Raw genomic sequence first — 16,176 nt, forward strand, 5'->3', positions numbered from 1 at the left:
TGGAGCTCAAGAGTTCTGTCCCCTTTTTTATTTTTATTTTCTTGTCCTTTTCCACAGCAGTGAAAATTGACTAGCAAGGCTTATGCTAAGCCAGCCTGAACCCACAAGGCAGGTGTGCTGACCCACTGTGCGCCCACCCTTAACAGCTATCACCACACCTGGGGAGTCCACCCTGGAAAAGTCTTTCCCAGGGGGGTGACCTGGCCCCCAAAAGGCTCCTCTGTGAAATGTAGACTCCCCAGGAGCAGGTGGGAGGAAGCATTTTTCAGGGATAACAATCAGGAAAACATTACATGTGGGTGGTGGTGGGAGAGGACACACAGAAGATAGAAGTGAGAGAAAGACAGGAGGCGAGGGTGGGGGACCCTCCAGATCATCTTGCTTATAGTGCTGACAACAATACTGGGAGGGAAAATACACACCACTAGCTACTTAACTACTGTGGCATTTTATTACGGCTTAGCAGCCAGGGGCTGAAGGCAGGGATATAAAGTACTGGAAGACTTGGGAAAGAAACCTGAGACACCCCACCCAAGCCTGTCCACAGCCCAGAAAGAAGAATCCCTCTGTCCAGCACAGCCCATTACTGCTGGGACTCCAGAGTCACACGGGACGGGATGGGTTCCAGCTCTACCACCCACCACCTGGAAGTGGTGACTTAGTTTCCTCATCTGCCAAATGGGAGCAATGACAGAACCCATCTCAAAATGTGGAGGGTGAGGATTAAATGTGGTAATGCGTGTCAAGCCCCCAACACAGGGTCTGGCACACAGTAGGCCCCCAGCAGCCCTTGGCCATGGGCATCGCCTATCAACAGATTCAAGCCAAGTCTCTCTCCTGCACGGAAGCACCTCTGACTTCTACACCGAGCTTCTGGAGTACTCGCCATCTGTACCACACAATTTATTACCTAATTACACACTGTCTTGAAACAATTAGGGAACAATTCAATACAGCATAACAGAGTGCTAAATTCAATTCCGTCAAGTTCCTTCCAGCTCTGATACATGACAATTCCAAGCCCCATATTGCACAACACGTGCTAGAAGCACACACATTTCCCGACCCAGAGAGAAGGGCTCTGGCCCACACGCTGATGCCCACTGGGCTCACTCTTCTGCAGATAGGAGTCTCTTGGTCACCACTATGGGGCTTGCTTTTCTTCCCCATGGCTGGTGCTACTCTCTCACCAGGGAAGTCCCCTGCACCCTAATCTGGGAAGCCTAGTGGCCCAGGGAGAATGCTTTCACAGGAACAGGCAGCTTGGGTGGCCGGCAGCCTGGGCCAGCTCTGCTGTAGACATAAGAGAGAAGCGTTCCCTGGTTGCCTTTGCACGCCGCCTCTTGCCATCCCATCCCGGACCAGTAGAGCCAAGGCTGTGTGCAATCTGGGAGAAGGGGCCACAGCCGGACCATGTGGGGGCTGTGTCTGAAGCCAGAGGGTCTGGAGGGCCCTGAGGATATATGCATGGGCAGCCCAGCCCAGTTCTCAGGATCTGGGGAGTACCTTAGCAAACATGGGGGGCTTCTGTGCACTTGCTGAAAAGGTCTCTGTGTGAGTCATGAGAGAAACAGCCTTCCATGCAGACACTTCTTACAGACCATGGTGTTAAAGGGGCTATCAGGGAAGGCTTCAAGCAGGAGGTTGGGTGGAAGGTGGGTGGTGGCAGGAGGACAAGGACTTGGGTGTAGAGCAGGGCCCAGTTGGCAGAAGCTGAGGGAAAGCTTCTGTGCTGTGGCTATGGGCCCTGCTGAGCGTTAGCACTTGGGGGCCCCTGCCCCACTGCCCTCGCTCCTCCAACTGGGTCCTTTCCCTGGGATGTGCTGTAGCAGTGGACGCAGCGCTGCCCACCCTGCAGGACTGAGGCCGCCGAGGGCGCTGCAGCCTTCCCCTGGCCTCCGGGCAGTCACCAAGTAGAGAGGCAGTCATGCAGGCCAGAGGGTCAAAGCACAGAGCTGGCCATGGAGGACAAACACTCTCTCTCCCCCTCCCCCCTCCCCTCCCCAGATTTACAATGATGCTTTGTGACATTTAGGAAGGTTTCTTAGTCAGTTATTGCAGAAGTATTTAATCTGCCTTCATTGCCTTCTCTCTACTTCTTACACATTCACCTCCCTCCATCCCCAGTCTCCCTTTTCCCACCCAGCTACCCCAGACTCTCAGACTACTCTACTACCTGTTCTTCTCACAAGAAAATTCTCTGATCATTCCAAACTGTGAATGAGTTGATGACTCTAAAATGTTTCCCCTTTCTGGGGGTTAATTTTCAAAGACAGTGCCAGGAGAGGGTAAAGCTTAAGCCAAAGAAATAAATCTCTAAGGGAGAATTCAGGGACACTGAAACTGAAGTTCACTTTCTTACCAATAGCCTTTACTCTGTTACTGCTTAATTCATTCTTTTATTCAGTTGGCATTTATTGAGTACCTACTACATGCCAGTTGCCATAGTTACTGGGTGCTGAGATTTCAAAGACAAAGCACAGTCACTGTCTAGTGGGGAGACAGAAACACAAACACATATTTGAACAGGATGAGAACTGTCTTCAAAGACCTTTCTGCTAGTGCAAAGTACCGACTTAAATACAAGGATATGCTGATTAAAGCTTATTCCTATCTGCTGGCTCCAGCAGCTCCCGGAGGATCCTTACTGGACAACACTTTTAGACCTAGACTGAAAATTAATAAAGCTGTATGTCAATGTATATTTTATAATGCACATACTTTCCAATTTGGCCTGGACTCCCCCTCGCTCATGTCCATTAGGAAGACCTGAACAGTCTTTATGTATATGATCTGGCTTGGATTTTCTTTGTGGCCCTGTTTGGGGTTTTCCAAACAAGTATTTGGACCTGCTCCTTCTCCTCGTGGCTCCTGGTGGAGTACACAATTTATGAGTCATTTGCTTTTTTTGTCCCATATTTATCCTCTGGCTACACATGGTATCTCCTGACTTCCCTTCATGATAACAGGTTGTACCATAGTTGAACATACACCCAACTAGAGACACCAAAATATGGCATGTGCTGAATTATTCAATAGGTGAACAACACCACAGAGCTCATCATGTATTCCAGGCATGGAGAGTTGTTAATCGGGGTGATGTACTTTCCCTCTGCGGGGCTTTCCAGTGTCATTAGGTGTGTGGGAGCCTGCGAAGCTGCTCCCAGCAGCTGTCCTACCATTTTGAAGAAGGCAGAAGCTGCTCCTATACTAAGGTAGAAAAGCTCTAACACCTGGTCCCTGCCAAGTACATTAACCATTATTTCCCACATGAAGGAACTATACATACTCTGGTTTCCCACATATGTGGGTACTTTGGGGGCCAAGCAGCAATTGGGATCTGAGATTGGAATTGTCCCTGAAGAACTCAGGATGTATGGTCATCACATTTATTCTGTGACTGAGGGAGTTCCTGGGTGAATGGCCGTTCTACAGAAGGAAATCAGCTGGGGATGACACTGAATAAAGGGTGCCTTAGCTCCAAAAACAAACTGACAGAGGCCAGTGGTGTCTCTGACCCTGAGGGATCCCGGCTGACGGGGCAGGGGAGGCTGGCCTGAGTCACTGAGAGAGGGAGGGGAGCAGAAGGGAAGAACGAGGGAGTAGGAAAGGAAGGAGGTGGAGGGGAGAGGCACAGGACAGGGGCCAAAAAAGAAAAGTGGACCAAGGAAGGGTGGCAGGAAGACACGGACAGGAGAGAACAGGTGCGGCGAGAGAGGCAGAGAAACTGAGACATGACTGCAGAAAGAGGAGGAGAGTTAGCAAGAGTACTGAAGGGTGGTCTCAGCCACCACCCAGGGGCACCTGCCCGGAATGGCCTCCCAGGGGCCTGGGCCGTCCTGCTCAGTTGATTGCATTTTCTAGCAAAAACCTCTTGGTAAACTGTTCTAAGGGTCTTTCCTAAGGAGGCAGACCCTGTTCCCTGAGGCCACCCCCACACCCTAAGACCGGTCTGTGGACACTGCCCTGACTGGTTTCTGACACTGGAACTACATCTTTACTTTTTCAAAGCATTAAACAAAAGCATGTGTATAGGGGGTTGGGGAGAGGCATCCCTGAAAAACACATTACTTCTCCTCTGTAGGGTCAGTTTAATGTTTTGGGATCAAAATGAACCACAATGAAAACCCAGACTTCTTTCCTAAGGAAGCAGACTTGAGAGTTAGCTTGTACTTAGAAATGCAAAATTTAAGGAACCAAACAACTTGATCAGCCTCTTGGAAACCCTTAACTGGCAGGTTCCAGCCATACCCAGCTCCAAGCAGAGAAGGCATTCTGCCTTGTCTGAAAAAATTTCCCACAATGCCCTCCCTGCAATGAGAGTGCCCTGCCTGGGAATATTCCATTTTCATTTATCCAACAAATATTTACTGAACTCCTATTCCTGGATATACAGAGTGCCCTTAATTAATGACTTTAGCTCCAAACTCTACAGCAGAATCAAAAAGAAATAACCACACGGTGGTGTGGCTGTCTTGATGGACATGGTTCTTCCCCAGCCAAGGTCAGCCTTGCCTGTGGGCAAGGGAGGGACTGCCTGCTCCATGGGATCTCAGCGGAGCAGGGAGGCCACACCTGACACCCACCCCCGGTGCCAGCATCTCACATACCTACACCTGCAGGCTGATTTCTGAAACCCCTATGGCAGGGATGGAGCTCAAAGACCCACTTCAAATGAAGTGTCAAGACACAGACTCTGCACCTCCCCCAACACACACTGAGGGGCCAGTGAGTCCCTAGTTTGTTGCATTGGGTCCTGTCCCTCACCCCTATGTTGAAGGGGACAATGGCGGGGAGTGGTCCCAAAATGCAGTGAGCTTTGGGTCACGGTGCTTAGCCTGCTTCTTCCCTGAGGGGCAGGGGCTGTAGGGGCCCGCCAGGACAGGCTTCCCCCCTCCCTGGTCATTTGCTGGGGTCTGTACCTGGAGCTGGAGTCACTGCCGCTCTGCACTGCTGGGTCGTCCGTGACATTAAAAAGCCCCGTCCAGTTGGCCAGCTGGTCACCATTCTCCCAACCAAACTGGAGGCCTCTGGCAAGAAAACGAGGCAGTTGGTACTCAGCACTCAGGGCCTGGGTGAAGCCTGTCTACCAGCCAGGTGTCTCTGTGCCAAGTGACACATCGCCTTGATCACCCACTTAGTGGTGACAAGGGTGATGTCCAAGAATGATGGTAATAAACCCCAGCCCCTTACAGTGTTCTCCGCTCATCCACATCCATCCCCTCATTTCACTTTTGTACATAGAGAGAAACTGAGGCTTGGTGAGATCAAGGCCACGGAGCTCTCCTATGTCCTGTGTGGCACATCCCTCATGCCTGTCTCTGGAGACTTACACCAGAAGAGCTCTTCCTGAGCTCTCTGCCATCCTCAGAGGCCAGACACACAGCAAAGCTTTTAATGAGAGATCTCGCTTTCCAGTGCATGAGGATATTCCTCCTGGTCTAAGGTGACTGACTTAACACACATGGTTATCTCTGCTCCCCTCCCAAAACTGGCTGAAATGATAGCAAAGGAATAAATAAGGACATGAGCTTGCAGAGGAGGCAATAGAAGAGGACTAGTGACATCATTTTGGAAGATGAAAAGCAGTTGAGTAATTCCCTTCAGCCAGAGAGAGGAACCAACCACTGGTAAGAAGCACATCTATTTGCTGTGCACAACTCAAGGAGGCGCAGGAACTGAGGGGTGGGGGCTACTGTGGGGCCACTAAATTGAAAAGAGCTAAAGAAAAAAAATGTTTTTAATAAAACCCTAATAAATAACCTCTAAGATAAGGGAACAGGACAGTGATGGCTGCTGGGGCTGGGACCTGGCCCACCAGATCAGCCGCTAATGAGGTGAGTGACCTTGGTCAAGTCTCCACAGCTCTCTGCTCCCATCTTTGAATGGAAGAGAACTGTCTTGGGTGTCTGTCTCCAAAGTCCTTGACCAAAACTATCACAGAGAAGCTGTCCCCTCGAGGCCCACCCAGGAGGGCCCCTCAGTGTGCAGCTAGCAGAAGGCTGCACATGTGGTGCTCAATCATTGCACTGCTCAGTGGCTGCTGGTTCACTCCCCACCTGCTCCAGTCTCCACGGCAGGAGGCTCAGCCTGGGAGCAGGAAGGGCACAACCTGCCTTGGTGTATGGCTGGTCTGGGGCCAGGTGTCCACAACTGCCCACTCAGATGTCAGAATCAGCAGGGAGGCTGGGCCAAAAAAGCCTGGATCTGTGGGGCACTGGGTTTCCTGACATCAGAGCCGAGGACCCAAGTACTGAGGGCTCCACCCTACGGGGCCCATGAGCAGCCCAGATCACAAGTTTGGCCAGGTGCCCCAGGACACAAGCCACCTCTGAGGAAGGTCCTGCATTAGGCCTTGGCCTCCTTAGGTCCTGTAGGGGAAATTGAAGTCACTGTTATTTCTAGATTCTTCAGGTGAGTAGAGGACAGAAGGCAGCAGCCTCCTAGCAGGTCTCCTGGTTTGCATACATTCCCCACCCTGATTGTTCAAACTGCTCAGTTCCAGACAAGGCTCTGAACCCGCAGCTCAGGGGCCCTGCCAGCAGCTGCCCTGAGCTTTATCTGCACCCTTACGCAAACCTCAGCTTCAGGAGCCCCCACAGCATTCCCCACCCACCCTAGCCCCACACCCCCACAAACCTAAATCCCACCCAACCTTCAAGGTCCAGCTAAACTGCCTCCTCTTCCCTGAGGCCCTCCCTAAGCTGCCAAGCCCAGGCCCCGGGCTGCCTCAGGACCAGGTCAGCACTTTCTGGTATAATTATCCCCTGGCACTGCTCGGGCTGTCCTAGTCAGTCGCCTGCCTCTCAGTGTGCTTTGTCCTTCCTACACACTTATAGTCCTTTGTAGGAAAGAAACGAGGCCTTCTGTCTAAAGCTGATACAAAAGTGCTTTACACGAGGTCCCTTAAGCAAGCAGAGCAGGGAAAGAAGGCTGACTCGGGTGCCTTTAGGTTCTCCCACTCGGGAATCCTGAATGCTTCCCTTCCCAGGGTTCTCCCCCCTGAGGAACCTTAGAGCGGGAGGTTTTCACCTGTCCCAGAAAAGAGGCAGAAATGGGGGCAGGGGGCAGCTGGGCACACAGTCCAGATTGCTCACTGGGTCAAACCATCCTGGGGGGGCAGCAAAAGGGTTGTGAACACAGAGGATGTTCCTGAACTCTCACCCCAAGAAGTAGGTTTTATGATGGGCGATCCTAAGAATGCTAGAGGCAGGCACCAAGCAGGGAGGGCCATGATTTGAAGGGCCGCAGGGGCCACTCCCTGTCCCTAAGATATCTTTACTCATTGGTCTGTTACTCATAGCAAAAGAATGAGTACTTGTCTTTCAACCAACACTTACCTTCGTGGGGGCTAGGGGACACTGCAGTTACCCTCAAGAAGTGACAGTCTATTCTTTTAAAATGGCCACCTGTGCACCAGGGGAGGAGGTGGGCTTCCAGGGAAGCAGTGCCAGGGGGTCTGAGCTGGCCTGGGATGGGGAGGAGGCAGGGCCAGCCTCAGCTTGGCACTGCAGGGCTCACCTCAGAAACTGCCGGTTCTCAGTGAGGAGCCCATGCTGCCAGGTGCTAAGCAGCCTGTGGCAGAATGTCAGGCAGCAGCACCTGTCTGATGAGGGAGAAATTTCTTGAGGGATGAGAAGGCATTCCCAGTACCTCTCAGTCACCAATGCCTGCAACTGCCATGCTCCTTTAACCCTGGCCTTGAAGGTGGCCACTTTCTTCAGAGCTTTGCTGCCTGTCTTCAAAGATTCCCAGATACAGACCCTCCCAGAGCTCACAGCCCATTGTCTGCTACCTGCGTGACTCCTGGCATTTCACCTCTTGAAGCCTCAGTTTTCTCACCTGTCAAAGGGGAGGAATAACTTTTGACCTATAGATATAAAGAGTCCACAAAGCAGGCATATAAATGCTAGGAAACATATAAAAGCTTAAATCTAATAATGTACAATTTAAATGCACGTAACTCAAATGTTCTCTTCCAAAGAAAATAACCAAGTGCTTGGTGGACAAAGTGAGGAGTCTTACTTTCCATTTCCATACCCTTTTGTACTTTTTGAATCTTACACATGCATGCATTACCTTTTCAAAAATTGCAAAATAAATTTTGGTGTGGGTTCAATCTCATTGGCAACCGAAGACATGCCATCCTTTTTTTTTAACCTATCAAGTTGTCAAAATGTATATAATGTTAATACCAAGGCCTGGTCCTTGGTATCAATCCCCATTCTAGAAGAGAATTTGGAAATATGTATCAAAAGGCTTAAGAACGCTTATACCTTTGGTTCCAATGCTCTCCCTCTAGGAACTGAGCCTCAGGAAACGATCAACATCACAAAGCGGTTTGAACCAGACAATTATTTGGAATCTCTTCTTAATAGACAAACATCCAAAATACCCAATATTGGGGAAAGGCTAAGGAACTGGGTGATGCTTTATGACAGGTGGCCATGTGGCCTCCAAAACATCATATCTATGAAGTCATTTTAAATGTTATGGAGAAATCATTGACTTTCAGTAAAACAAAAATTAGAATGTGTAAATTTACTATGATCTCATTTCTTTAAAAAAAACACTTAGAGGAAATCCAAAAGTTACTGTGTCTCTGAGTACAGTATGATGAGGGACTTTTCCCCCCCTATTCTTTATACTTCTCCGTCCTTTCTAAAAGCTTTACAACAAACACGTACTATTTTACAATCACATCAAACAGTAGTAACAATGTAAACTCAAAGTAATAAAATAATAATAATAAAATCAATCCCAGACAACTTTATAGACTGGAGGCACACAGTAGGTCCTCAGTAAGTGATTGTTAGACTTTCTCAAGCAAGAGACTGTAGATGCAAAAGCCTCCCGGTAACTCTCTTTGTGTTGCACAAACAGGAGGCGTAGTGGTGATAAGAGCTGGTATTAACACCAAAAGAAACAGCAAGGAAGATAACGCAGGGGCAGCTTTTTTATGCTGAGATTTGAGAGGCAGAGTTGCTCCAGAGATTTTCATGCCCTTTTCCAGGTTAACTGTTGCTACCCAAGCTTCTCAGGGGACTAGTGATCCGCTGTGTGGGTCACCCAGCCCGTGGCTTCTTGTCTTCCCCCTCCCCCATCAGGGGAACCCAGGCCCACGTGGAGACCAGGGACCGCAAGGATCAGCAGCCAGAAGTGGCTGCAGAAGCACATCTGAAAGCCCTCCTTGACCCAAGTCTTAACCAAGAACAAAGCTAAATCCACCTCTTTTCCTTCAATCAACTGTCCAGTCAGTGGGCCACCAAGAATGTGGTGCCCTTACCTTCCTGGTAGAGCCCCACGAGAGGCCACTCTCATCCTATGACATTAATCTCCAAAGTTAGGGATGGCCCCATAATGCCCTTATTTTCCCTCAACAAGTCATCATCTTTACTCTCCTTGGACTGTTTAGCCTGTAACACATCCTGGCTGAAACATCTGATAAAAATCCGACTGTGAAAAGGAGGGCGGCAGCCGCGGAGCGGGGCGCATGCACGGGCAGCTTGCTCTCGTGAAGCGTTGAGAGCCGGACCGGGGCTGCCAGCTGGGCTCGGAGTGGCGCGGGGTCAGGATGGAGGAGGACGTGCTGACCACCCTGAAGATCCTCATTATTGGCGAGAGTGGCGTGGGCAAGTCCAGCCTGCTCTTGAGGTTCACAGATGATACTTTTGATCCAGAACTTGCAGCAACAGTAGGTGTTGACTTTAAAGTGAAAACAATTTCAGTGGATGGAAATAAGGCTAAACTTGCAATATGGGATACTGCTGGTCAAGAGAGGTTCAGAACATTAACTCCCAGCTATTATAGAGGTGCACAGGGCATTATATTAGTTTATGATGTCACAAGAAGAGACACCTTTGTTAAACTGGATAATTGGTTAAATGAATTGGAAACTTACTGCACAAGAAATGACATAGTAAACATGCTAGTTGGAAATAAAATTGATAAGGAAAATCGTGAAGTTGATAGAAATGAAGGACTCAAATTTGCATGAAAGCATTCCATGTTATTTATAGAGGCAAGTGCAAAAACCTGTGATGGTGTACAGTGTGCCTTTGAGGAACTTGTTGAGAAGATCATTCAGACACCTGGACTGTGGGAAAGTGAAAACCAGAATAAAGGGGTCAAACTGTCACACAGGGAAGAAGGCCATGGGGGAGGAGCCTGTAGTGGTTACTGTTCTATGTTCTAAACTCTGGGAAACACTATCTCTTGCATATTTGATTAGATAGTGACATCTTTCTGTATATAAACTCTTTAACTGCTATTTTAGGGACCTTGTAGTTTGCACATACTTGTTTTCTATCATGGCAGTAAATATTTGCAAGAAACCCCACTCATCGGCTTTCCCAGGTGAAATGTTAATGGTAAGCATGCACAGTTTGCAGTCTGCAGTTTTTTATGTAACATAAAAGAGGTGTACCTCTGTAAGTACATTTGATTTTATGATTTATGTTTATCATGTGATTTAAAAACCCCACCCATCTAGTATATGTTGATATAAGGTCTACTTTCAGTCTCCATTTGGCTTAAATACTCCTATCAATTACTGAATTAACTGGTATGTAGAATCCCTAGACCTGCTAGGAGATATACACAGGTATCCTCCAACCTGGCAAATGTCCTTTGAGAAATAAACAAGAGCATGATTCCACAGCTTTTCCAGGATATTTGCTAACAGATGCTCTTTTAGTACTAAGCAAAATTCTTTTTACAGGATGTAGTCCAGGCCAATTTATAAGTAAATGTGTTTGTTCTGATGATGCTTCTAAAATAGCATTAACATGTTAAAGAAGTTTGGTCTTACTTTCTAATTTACTTCAGTGAGTAGCTCAGTTGCTTAACTAGAGTTTTAATTCTGTGACAGGTACATTGGAGTCATGACCCTTGGTTTAGTATTTTTAGTTATGTAGCGTTTGGCAGAATGGCGATAAAGTTTTCCCCCATTTTGGTTTCTGAAGGACATGAAAGTGTTTATATAACTCATGTAGTACTTACCACTTTTAAAACCAACACCTTTTCCATAAATGTTGGTGGTGTTTGTCCAGGTACCTCAATTGTAGCTTGTGTAATGTTTATGAATATCTGTATCTTACACTTCCATAAATGGCTAGTTGATATTCAAAAACTTATTTCTGTGTTTTGAGTGTTGGGTTAAAAAGAACACTAAGTAAACACTAAATGACAGTTTGAGAAAGGTATATTGCTTCCAGATTTTGACGTGTGTGGGAAAAGACTGTTGCAATGAAAATCTTGGTAATTTACTGTAACAAGTAGGCAATAATTATCACAACCAATTGTACAGACTAATGAATCTTTTCCACAGTAGTCAGTTTTCTAACCTCTTGCTATTGTACATTATATGTCTTTTTTCACTCATGTTATTTAATTTACCTTGATCTCTGCTATTTTAAAGCACCAAATAAGTAATTTGTCCTTTTAGACAAGCCACCATAATACCTCTTAGTAAGATTCTGAAACTGATTTATGAGCAATTTGTTCTCTGTATACAGTTGCAAATGATAAACATCTTTGTCTATCACCTTTAGAAAAAAAAAATCCGACTGTACATTAATACTTCATGTTCCCACAAATGCTTCACTTCCACCAGGAAACAAGGTCAAGCCCCTGGGGGGACAGAGAGAGAAGGCAGCAAGAACTGAGGACTGAGTGTTCTGCTTGCTAGCGCAGGTGCCCTGCACCCCAGCCACTGCTGACATATAGGAAGATAGGCCTTGTGTTTCCACTTTGTTTGTTTTCTAAATGTTGGAAAATCCAGACTTTTATTTTGAATTTCCCAATTTTTAAATGCTGTCTAAGAATTCTAACTTGAAACACTGTGCAGACCACATACACCAGGCTGCAGGCTGTGTATAGCCTGGAGACCCCCACTGGCCACTTCTGACTTATAGCCTCTTGCTTGATCCTGACCCCAGTCCAGTGAGCGAGAAAGAGTGTGCAGCCCTCAGCATAACAGAGGAAACTGAGGCACAGAGTGGAAAGTTGCCTATCAGCCAGCTGGTGGCAAAGCCAGACCTGGAACACAGGAGCCCTCACTCCTAGTTCAGGCCTTACTCTGGATCCCATCCTGGGAGTCAACTGCATGCAGCACACCTTGGCCTCTTCCCTCTCGGGGACTAGGGAGCAACCCTCAGCATTTTTTTTTTCTTCCTGCACAGCACACATGCGCACCAGCACAAAAGATACCCAGAGAGGAAGCCCAGGGGAGTGCAAATCCAGAGCCCAGCCTGTAACCACCCCTTTCCCTCCCACTCATTGAAGCACATAATAGGAACGCAAATGCTAAGCTGCTATTACAGGGCAGTCATCTCCATCTGAAAAAAATAGTACTAAAAGAAGTAAATCATTCATAAAACATCAGTACTTAAAATTCTTGGGAGGATAATTTACTGAATTATTCACTTGTATTTTCCCTCCCCCATTCCAAGAAGGTAGCTGGGCCTCTTTATCCTCTTACTTCAGGGCCATGTGGATTGTGGGGGCTGAAAGCTTCCCAGCTCACTGAAGAAATCTCGCAAGGCCCTCCTGGAGGGAGGCAGGAGGACCTTTGGGCCTGGGGAGGGCTGGGAGGAAGTGGTGAGACCTCACTGAGCAGAAAATTCCTCAAGCCCAGGAACCTGGCGGTCTGGAGTCCCTCCCCCATGTCCCCCTCTAAATGGACAGCAGGGCCTCAGAAATACTGATGCTCAGGGTACCTCAGGAGGCTGGCACAGAGCTCTAGAAGCCTCCAGACCAAGTGAGCACGCTGGCTGAGGCCTGGGTGGCCTGGGAGTCCCACAGCTGTTCCACACGAGCCCCCAAAACATTCACATGACCCTGGGGGGTAGAGGGAAAGAGCCTTGATAATGATAAACTGAGTTTCCCAGCTAGTAGGTAAGATTTAGTCTTTTTTTTTAATTAAAAGAAATAAGGATAAAGGGACACAAAAATTCTCAATTATAATGTAAGTTGGTCACGGAGATGGTAGTACAGCATGGAGAATACAGCCAACGATTCTGTAACGTCTTGCTATGTTGACAGATAGTAACTGCACTAGTGGAGGTGAGGATTTAATAATGTGGGTAACTGGTAAACCACTGTGTTGTTACTTGAAACCAATATAAGATTGTATTTCAACTATACTTCAATTAAAAAAAAGAAGGAAATGAACCATTTCTTTGACACCAAGCTTGTGAAATGAAATGTCTAACCACTTTTCTATTATTAATCAGCAAATTGCTTGCATGCAACCTCACAGCTGACTGGGGATATCTTCCCTTTATCCATTCAGGCTGTTTTTATTTTATATTTTATTATATATGGATATATATCCAACCTTTATCTTATTATATTTTATTCTTTCTTATCAAACAATCATGCCAGGCTGGGTGCTGGGGCCCCCACAGTAAACAAACAAACAGTAACACTTAATGTCTATTGAGGGAGACAGATATAGTGACAATAAGCTAGTAAGTGACACAATATATCCTGTGTCAGATGGTAAAAAGTGCTGTGAAAATAAAATGAAAGTCAGTGAGGAAGATAAGAAGGTTGGGGTGGGTGAGGAGTAGTCACATAGGGCAGTCACCTCTCTGAGAAGGTGACATCTGAGCAGGACGTGAAGTGGTTGAGGGACAGGTGGGTCCTGAGGAAGAAAGCCCCAGAGAGACCCAGCTCCTGCAGTGGCCCTGAGGTGTGAATATGCTGGCTTATTCAGGGGCTGGCAAGATGGTCCGTGCAGTCAGGAACAAGTGAGCCGGGGGCAAGCGGTCGGGGATGAGGCATCACTTCAGAGAAGCAGTGCCACCTCTCTGCGGTCCCTTGGAGTCATCTAAGAGACGACAGGAGCTCCCAATGTCGTCTTCTGAGGAGCAAAGGACTCAGCCAGGCCGCCCAGAAGTATGGAGGGCAGGGCCCTCCCCCACCTCAGCCCTCCTCAGAGGGAGCCAGCGTGGGTGGTCAGGAAGGTCCTCTCCTTTCCTACCTGGACCTTCCCACCTCCACATTGAGGTGGAGATGCCTGCCCACTGATGGGCATAATTAGCAGGATCCCCCCAGCCACTGTGCCCCAGAGGAACCCAGTATGCTCAGGCCACATCTAAATGCCTTGTTCCCTGGCCAGGCATCCCAGACCTCCACTGCCCAACATCCCCTGAGGGCCACATGAATGGGCATCCCAGGCCATTCAAATAATGTCAGGTGAGGGAGGGACACAGGGTACACACCAGCCTTCATCTCTCTTCAGTCATTCAGGTCCCAAACAGTATACCACAGAGAGCGGAGTGGGGCCCCATATCTCACCGGAGGGCATGGATTTGTGCGGACATAGTGGGGCCCTCATCCAAGCAGTCATTCCAACTACTCTCTGTCAAGAGCGACCACGGGTTCTATTTTCTCCATCATATTACATGTCCAAGATCCTGTGTGTACATGTGCCTCTGAGTCAGCACCAAACCTGGGGAACCCCACCCCGCCAGTCTCCCAGCACTTCATTGCCAGCCTTTGTTCCCGCTAGTACCTCTGACTGTTACAGGCTGAACTGTGTCCCTACAAATTCATATGTTGAACTCCTAAGTTCCTATGTTGAAGAAGCCTGAAAGAGACCTTATTTGGAAATAGGATCATTGCAGATGTGAGTAGGGTGGGCCCCAAGTCCAAAATGACTGGTGTTCTTATAAAACAGGGAGATTTGGACAAGACGTATACATAGGCAGAATGCCATGAAGATGAAGGCAGAAATCTACAAGCCAAGGAACACCAAAGATTACCAGCAAACCACGAGAAGCTAGAGGAGAGGCATGCAACAGCCCCTCCCTTACAGCTCTCAGAAGGAAACAGTCCTGCCAACACCTTGATCTTGGACTTCCAGCCTGCAGACCTGTGCGACAATAACTCTCTATTGAAGGTACCCAATTTGTGGTGCTTCGTTACAGCAACCCTAGCTAACTAATACACTTGGGGTTGCCTCTCCAGTCCTCTAGGGCAAAATCCTATTCTTCCTTCAAGACTCCATTCAAATCCTCAACCTTGTCCAGTGGTCTCCAAATGCAACTTTGTGAAGCACTGGGGTAGAAGGTGGGGTTGAAGCAACGGGAGCCCGGTGGGCAGGACTGAACTCCACCCTGTTTGTAGCCTCCTTTCTCCTTTTGAGACATAGTTTTCTACAGTCTCAGACCAGAGGCATCTCCCTGGCTCTTCCAGCCCTCTTGGCACTTGGGATCTGGGAGAGTTTGGACACTTTTCATGTGTACCTCTACCCCAAGATCTCCCTGACAGCAAACTTGTTTCCCACATCTTGGTGACCGGCAACTAGAGCAGTACCCTTCAACAGAAATATACCAGGGGCCACAAATGTGATTCAGAATATTTTAGTAGCCATATTATAAAAAATATAAACACATAATAAAACTCCATAGAAATTGCCCTTGTCTAGCTCGGATTAACACATAGTCTACAGGCACACACCTGATCATCTACTTTTGCTCTCTTACAACACTAAACTATGTTTTCTACCTTTATCTTGTATCTACCGACCACTTCAGCATTTTATTAAAAATAATAATAATAAAGAGAGAAATGTGGTATCCACATATAAATCAAGTATAAAAATCAAATGAGTATTCATATTTGAACTGACTGTTTATAGTTCATAATGCATGAGCAAAACCGAAGGTTTCTGTGATGGCTGCCCTTGTACTGTTCACCATGTAAGAACTTATTCACTATGTAAGAATTTGTTCTCCATGTAAGAACTTGTTTGTTGTGCCTCAGAAGATTGGAGACTGAAGAAAATTAGGCTTGGGGTGGATTAATGATTGTGCATTGAGCATTGACTCCCCTATACAGAATTTTATTGTTGTTAACAACCATTTGATCAATAAATATGAGAGATGCCCTCACAAAAAACAAAAAACAAACAAACAAACAAAAAAAGTACACACTTCCAATTGTAAAATAAATAAGTAACCAGGATATAATGTATAGCATAAGGAATATAGTCAAAATATCGTAACAACTTGGTATGGTGATAGCTGGTACCTAGAATTATCATGTATATAAATGTTGAATCACTGTGTTGTACACCTGAAACTAATGTAATGTAATACTGTGTGTCAACTACCCTTCAATAAAAAATAATTATCTACAAAAAAAAAACTCCATAGAACTAAATAC

The 16,176-nt window shown here is 47.1% G+C and overlaps 2 protein-coding genes across 4 annotated transcripts in view; one reads left to right on the forward strand and one right to left on the reverse strand.

The window, feature by feature from the left end:
- ST8SIA5 (ST8 alpha-N-acetyl-neuraminide alpha-2,8-sialyltransferase 5) overlaps positions 1 to 16,176 on the reverse strand; it is a 78,292-nt gene that overhangs the window by 48,959 nt on the left and 13,157 nt on the right. For 2 of the 3 annotated variants that reach the window (XM_036918671.2, XM_036918670.2), the window contains exon 2: positions 4,923 to 5,030. The exons of the other annotated variant lie outside the window; for it this stretch is intronic. In XM_036918671.2, the coding sequence (XP_036774566.1) occupies positions 4,923 to 5,030 (108 nt within the window). The remainder of the gene's footprint in view (positions 1 to 4,922; positions 5,031 to 16,176) is intronic. 3 annotated transcript variants of the gene reach the window in all.
- On the forward strand, positions 9,468 to 11,135 carry LOC118928975 (ras-related protein Rab-18-like). The gene is made up of 2 exons (XM_057504152.1): positions 9,468 to 9,959; positions 10,027 to 11,135. Exons 1-2 carry the CDS (start codon positions 9,575 to 9,577, stop codon positions 10,233 to 10,235), a joined length of 594 nt encoding a protein of 197 aa, XP_057360135.1. The 5' UTR covers positions 9,468 to 9,574; the 3' UTR covers positions 10,236 to 11,135.

Source organism: Manis pentadactyla, chromosome 6 (genome assembly GCF_030020395.1).
Source record: "Manis pentadactyla isolate mManPen7 chromosome 6, mManPen7.hap1, whole genome shotgun sequence".
Lineage (NCBI taxonomy): Eukaryota > Metazoa > Chordata > Mammalia > Pholidota > Manidae > Manis > Manis pentadactyla.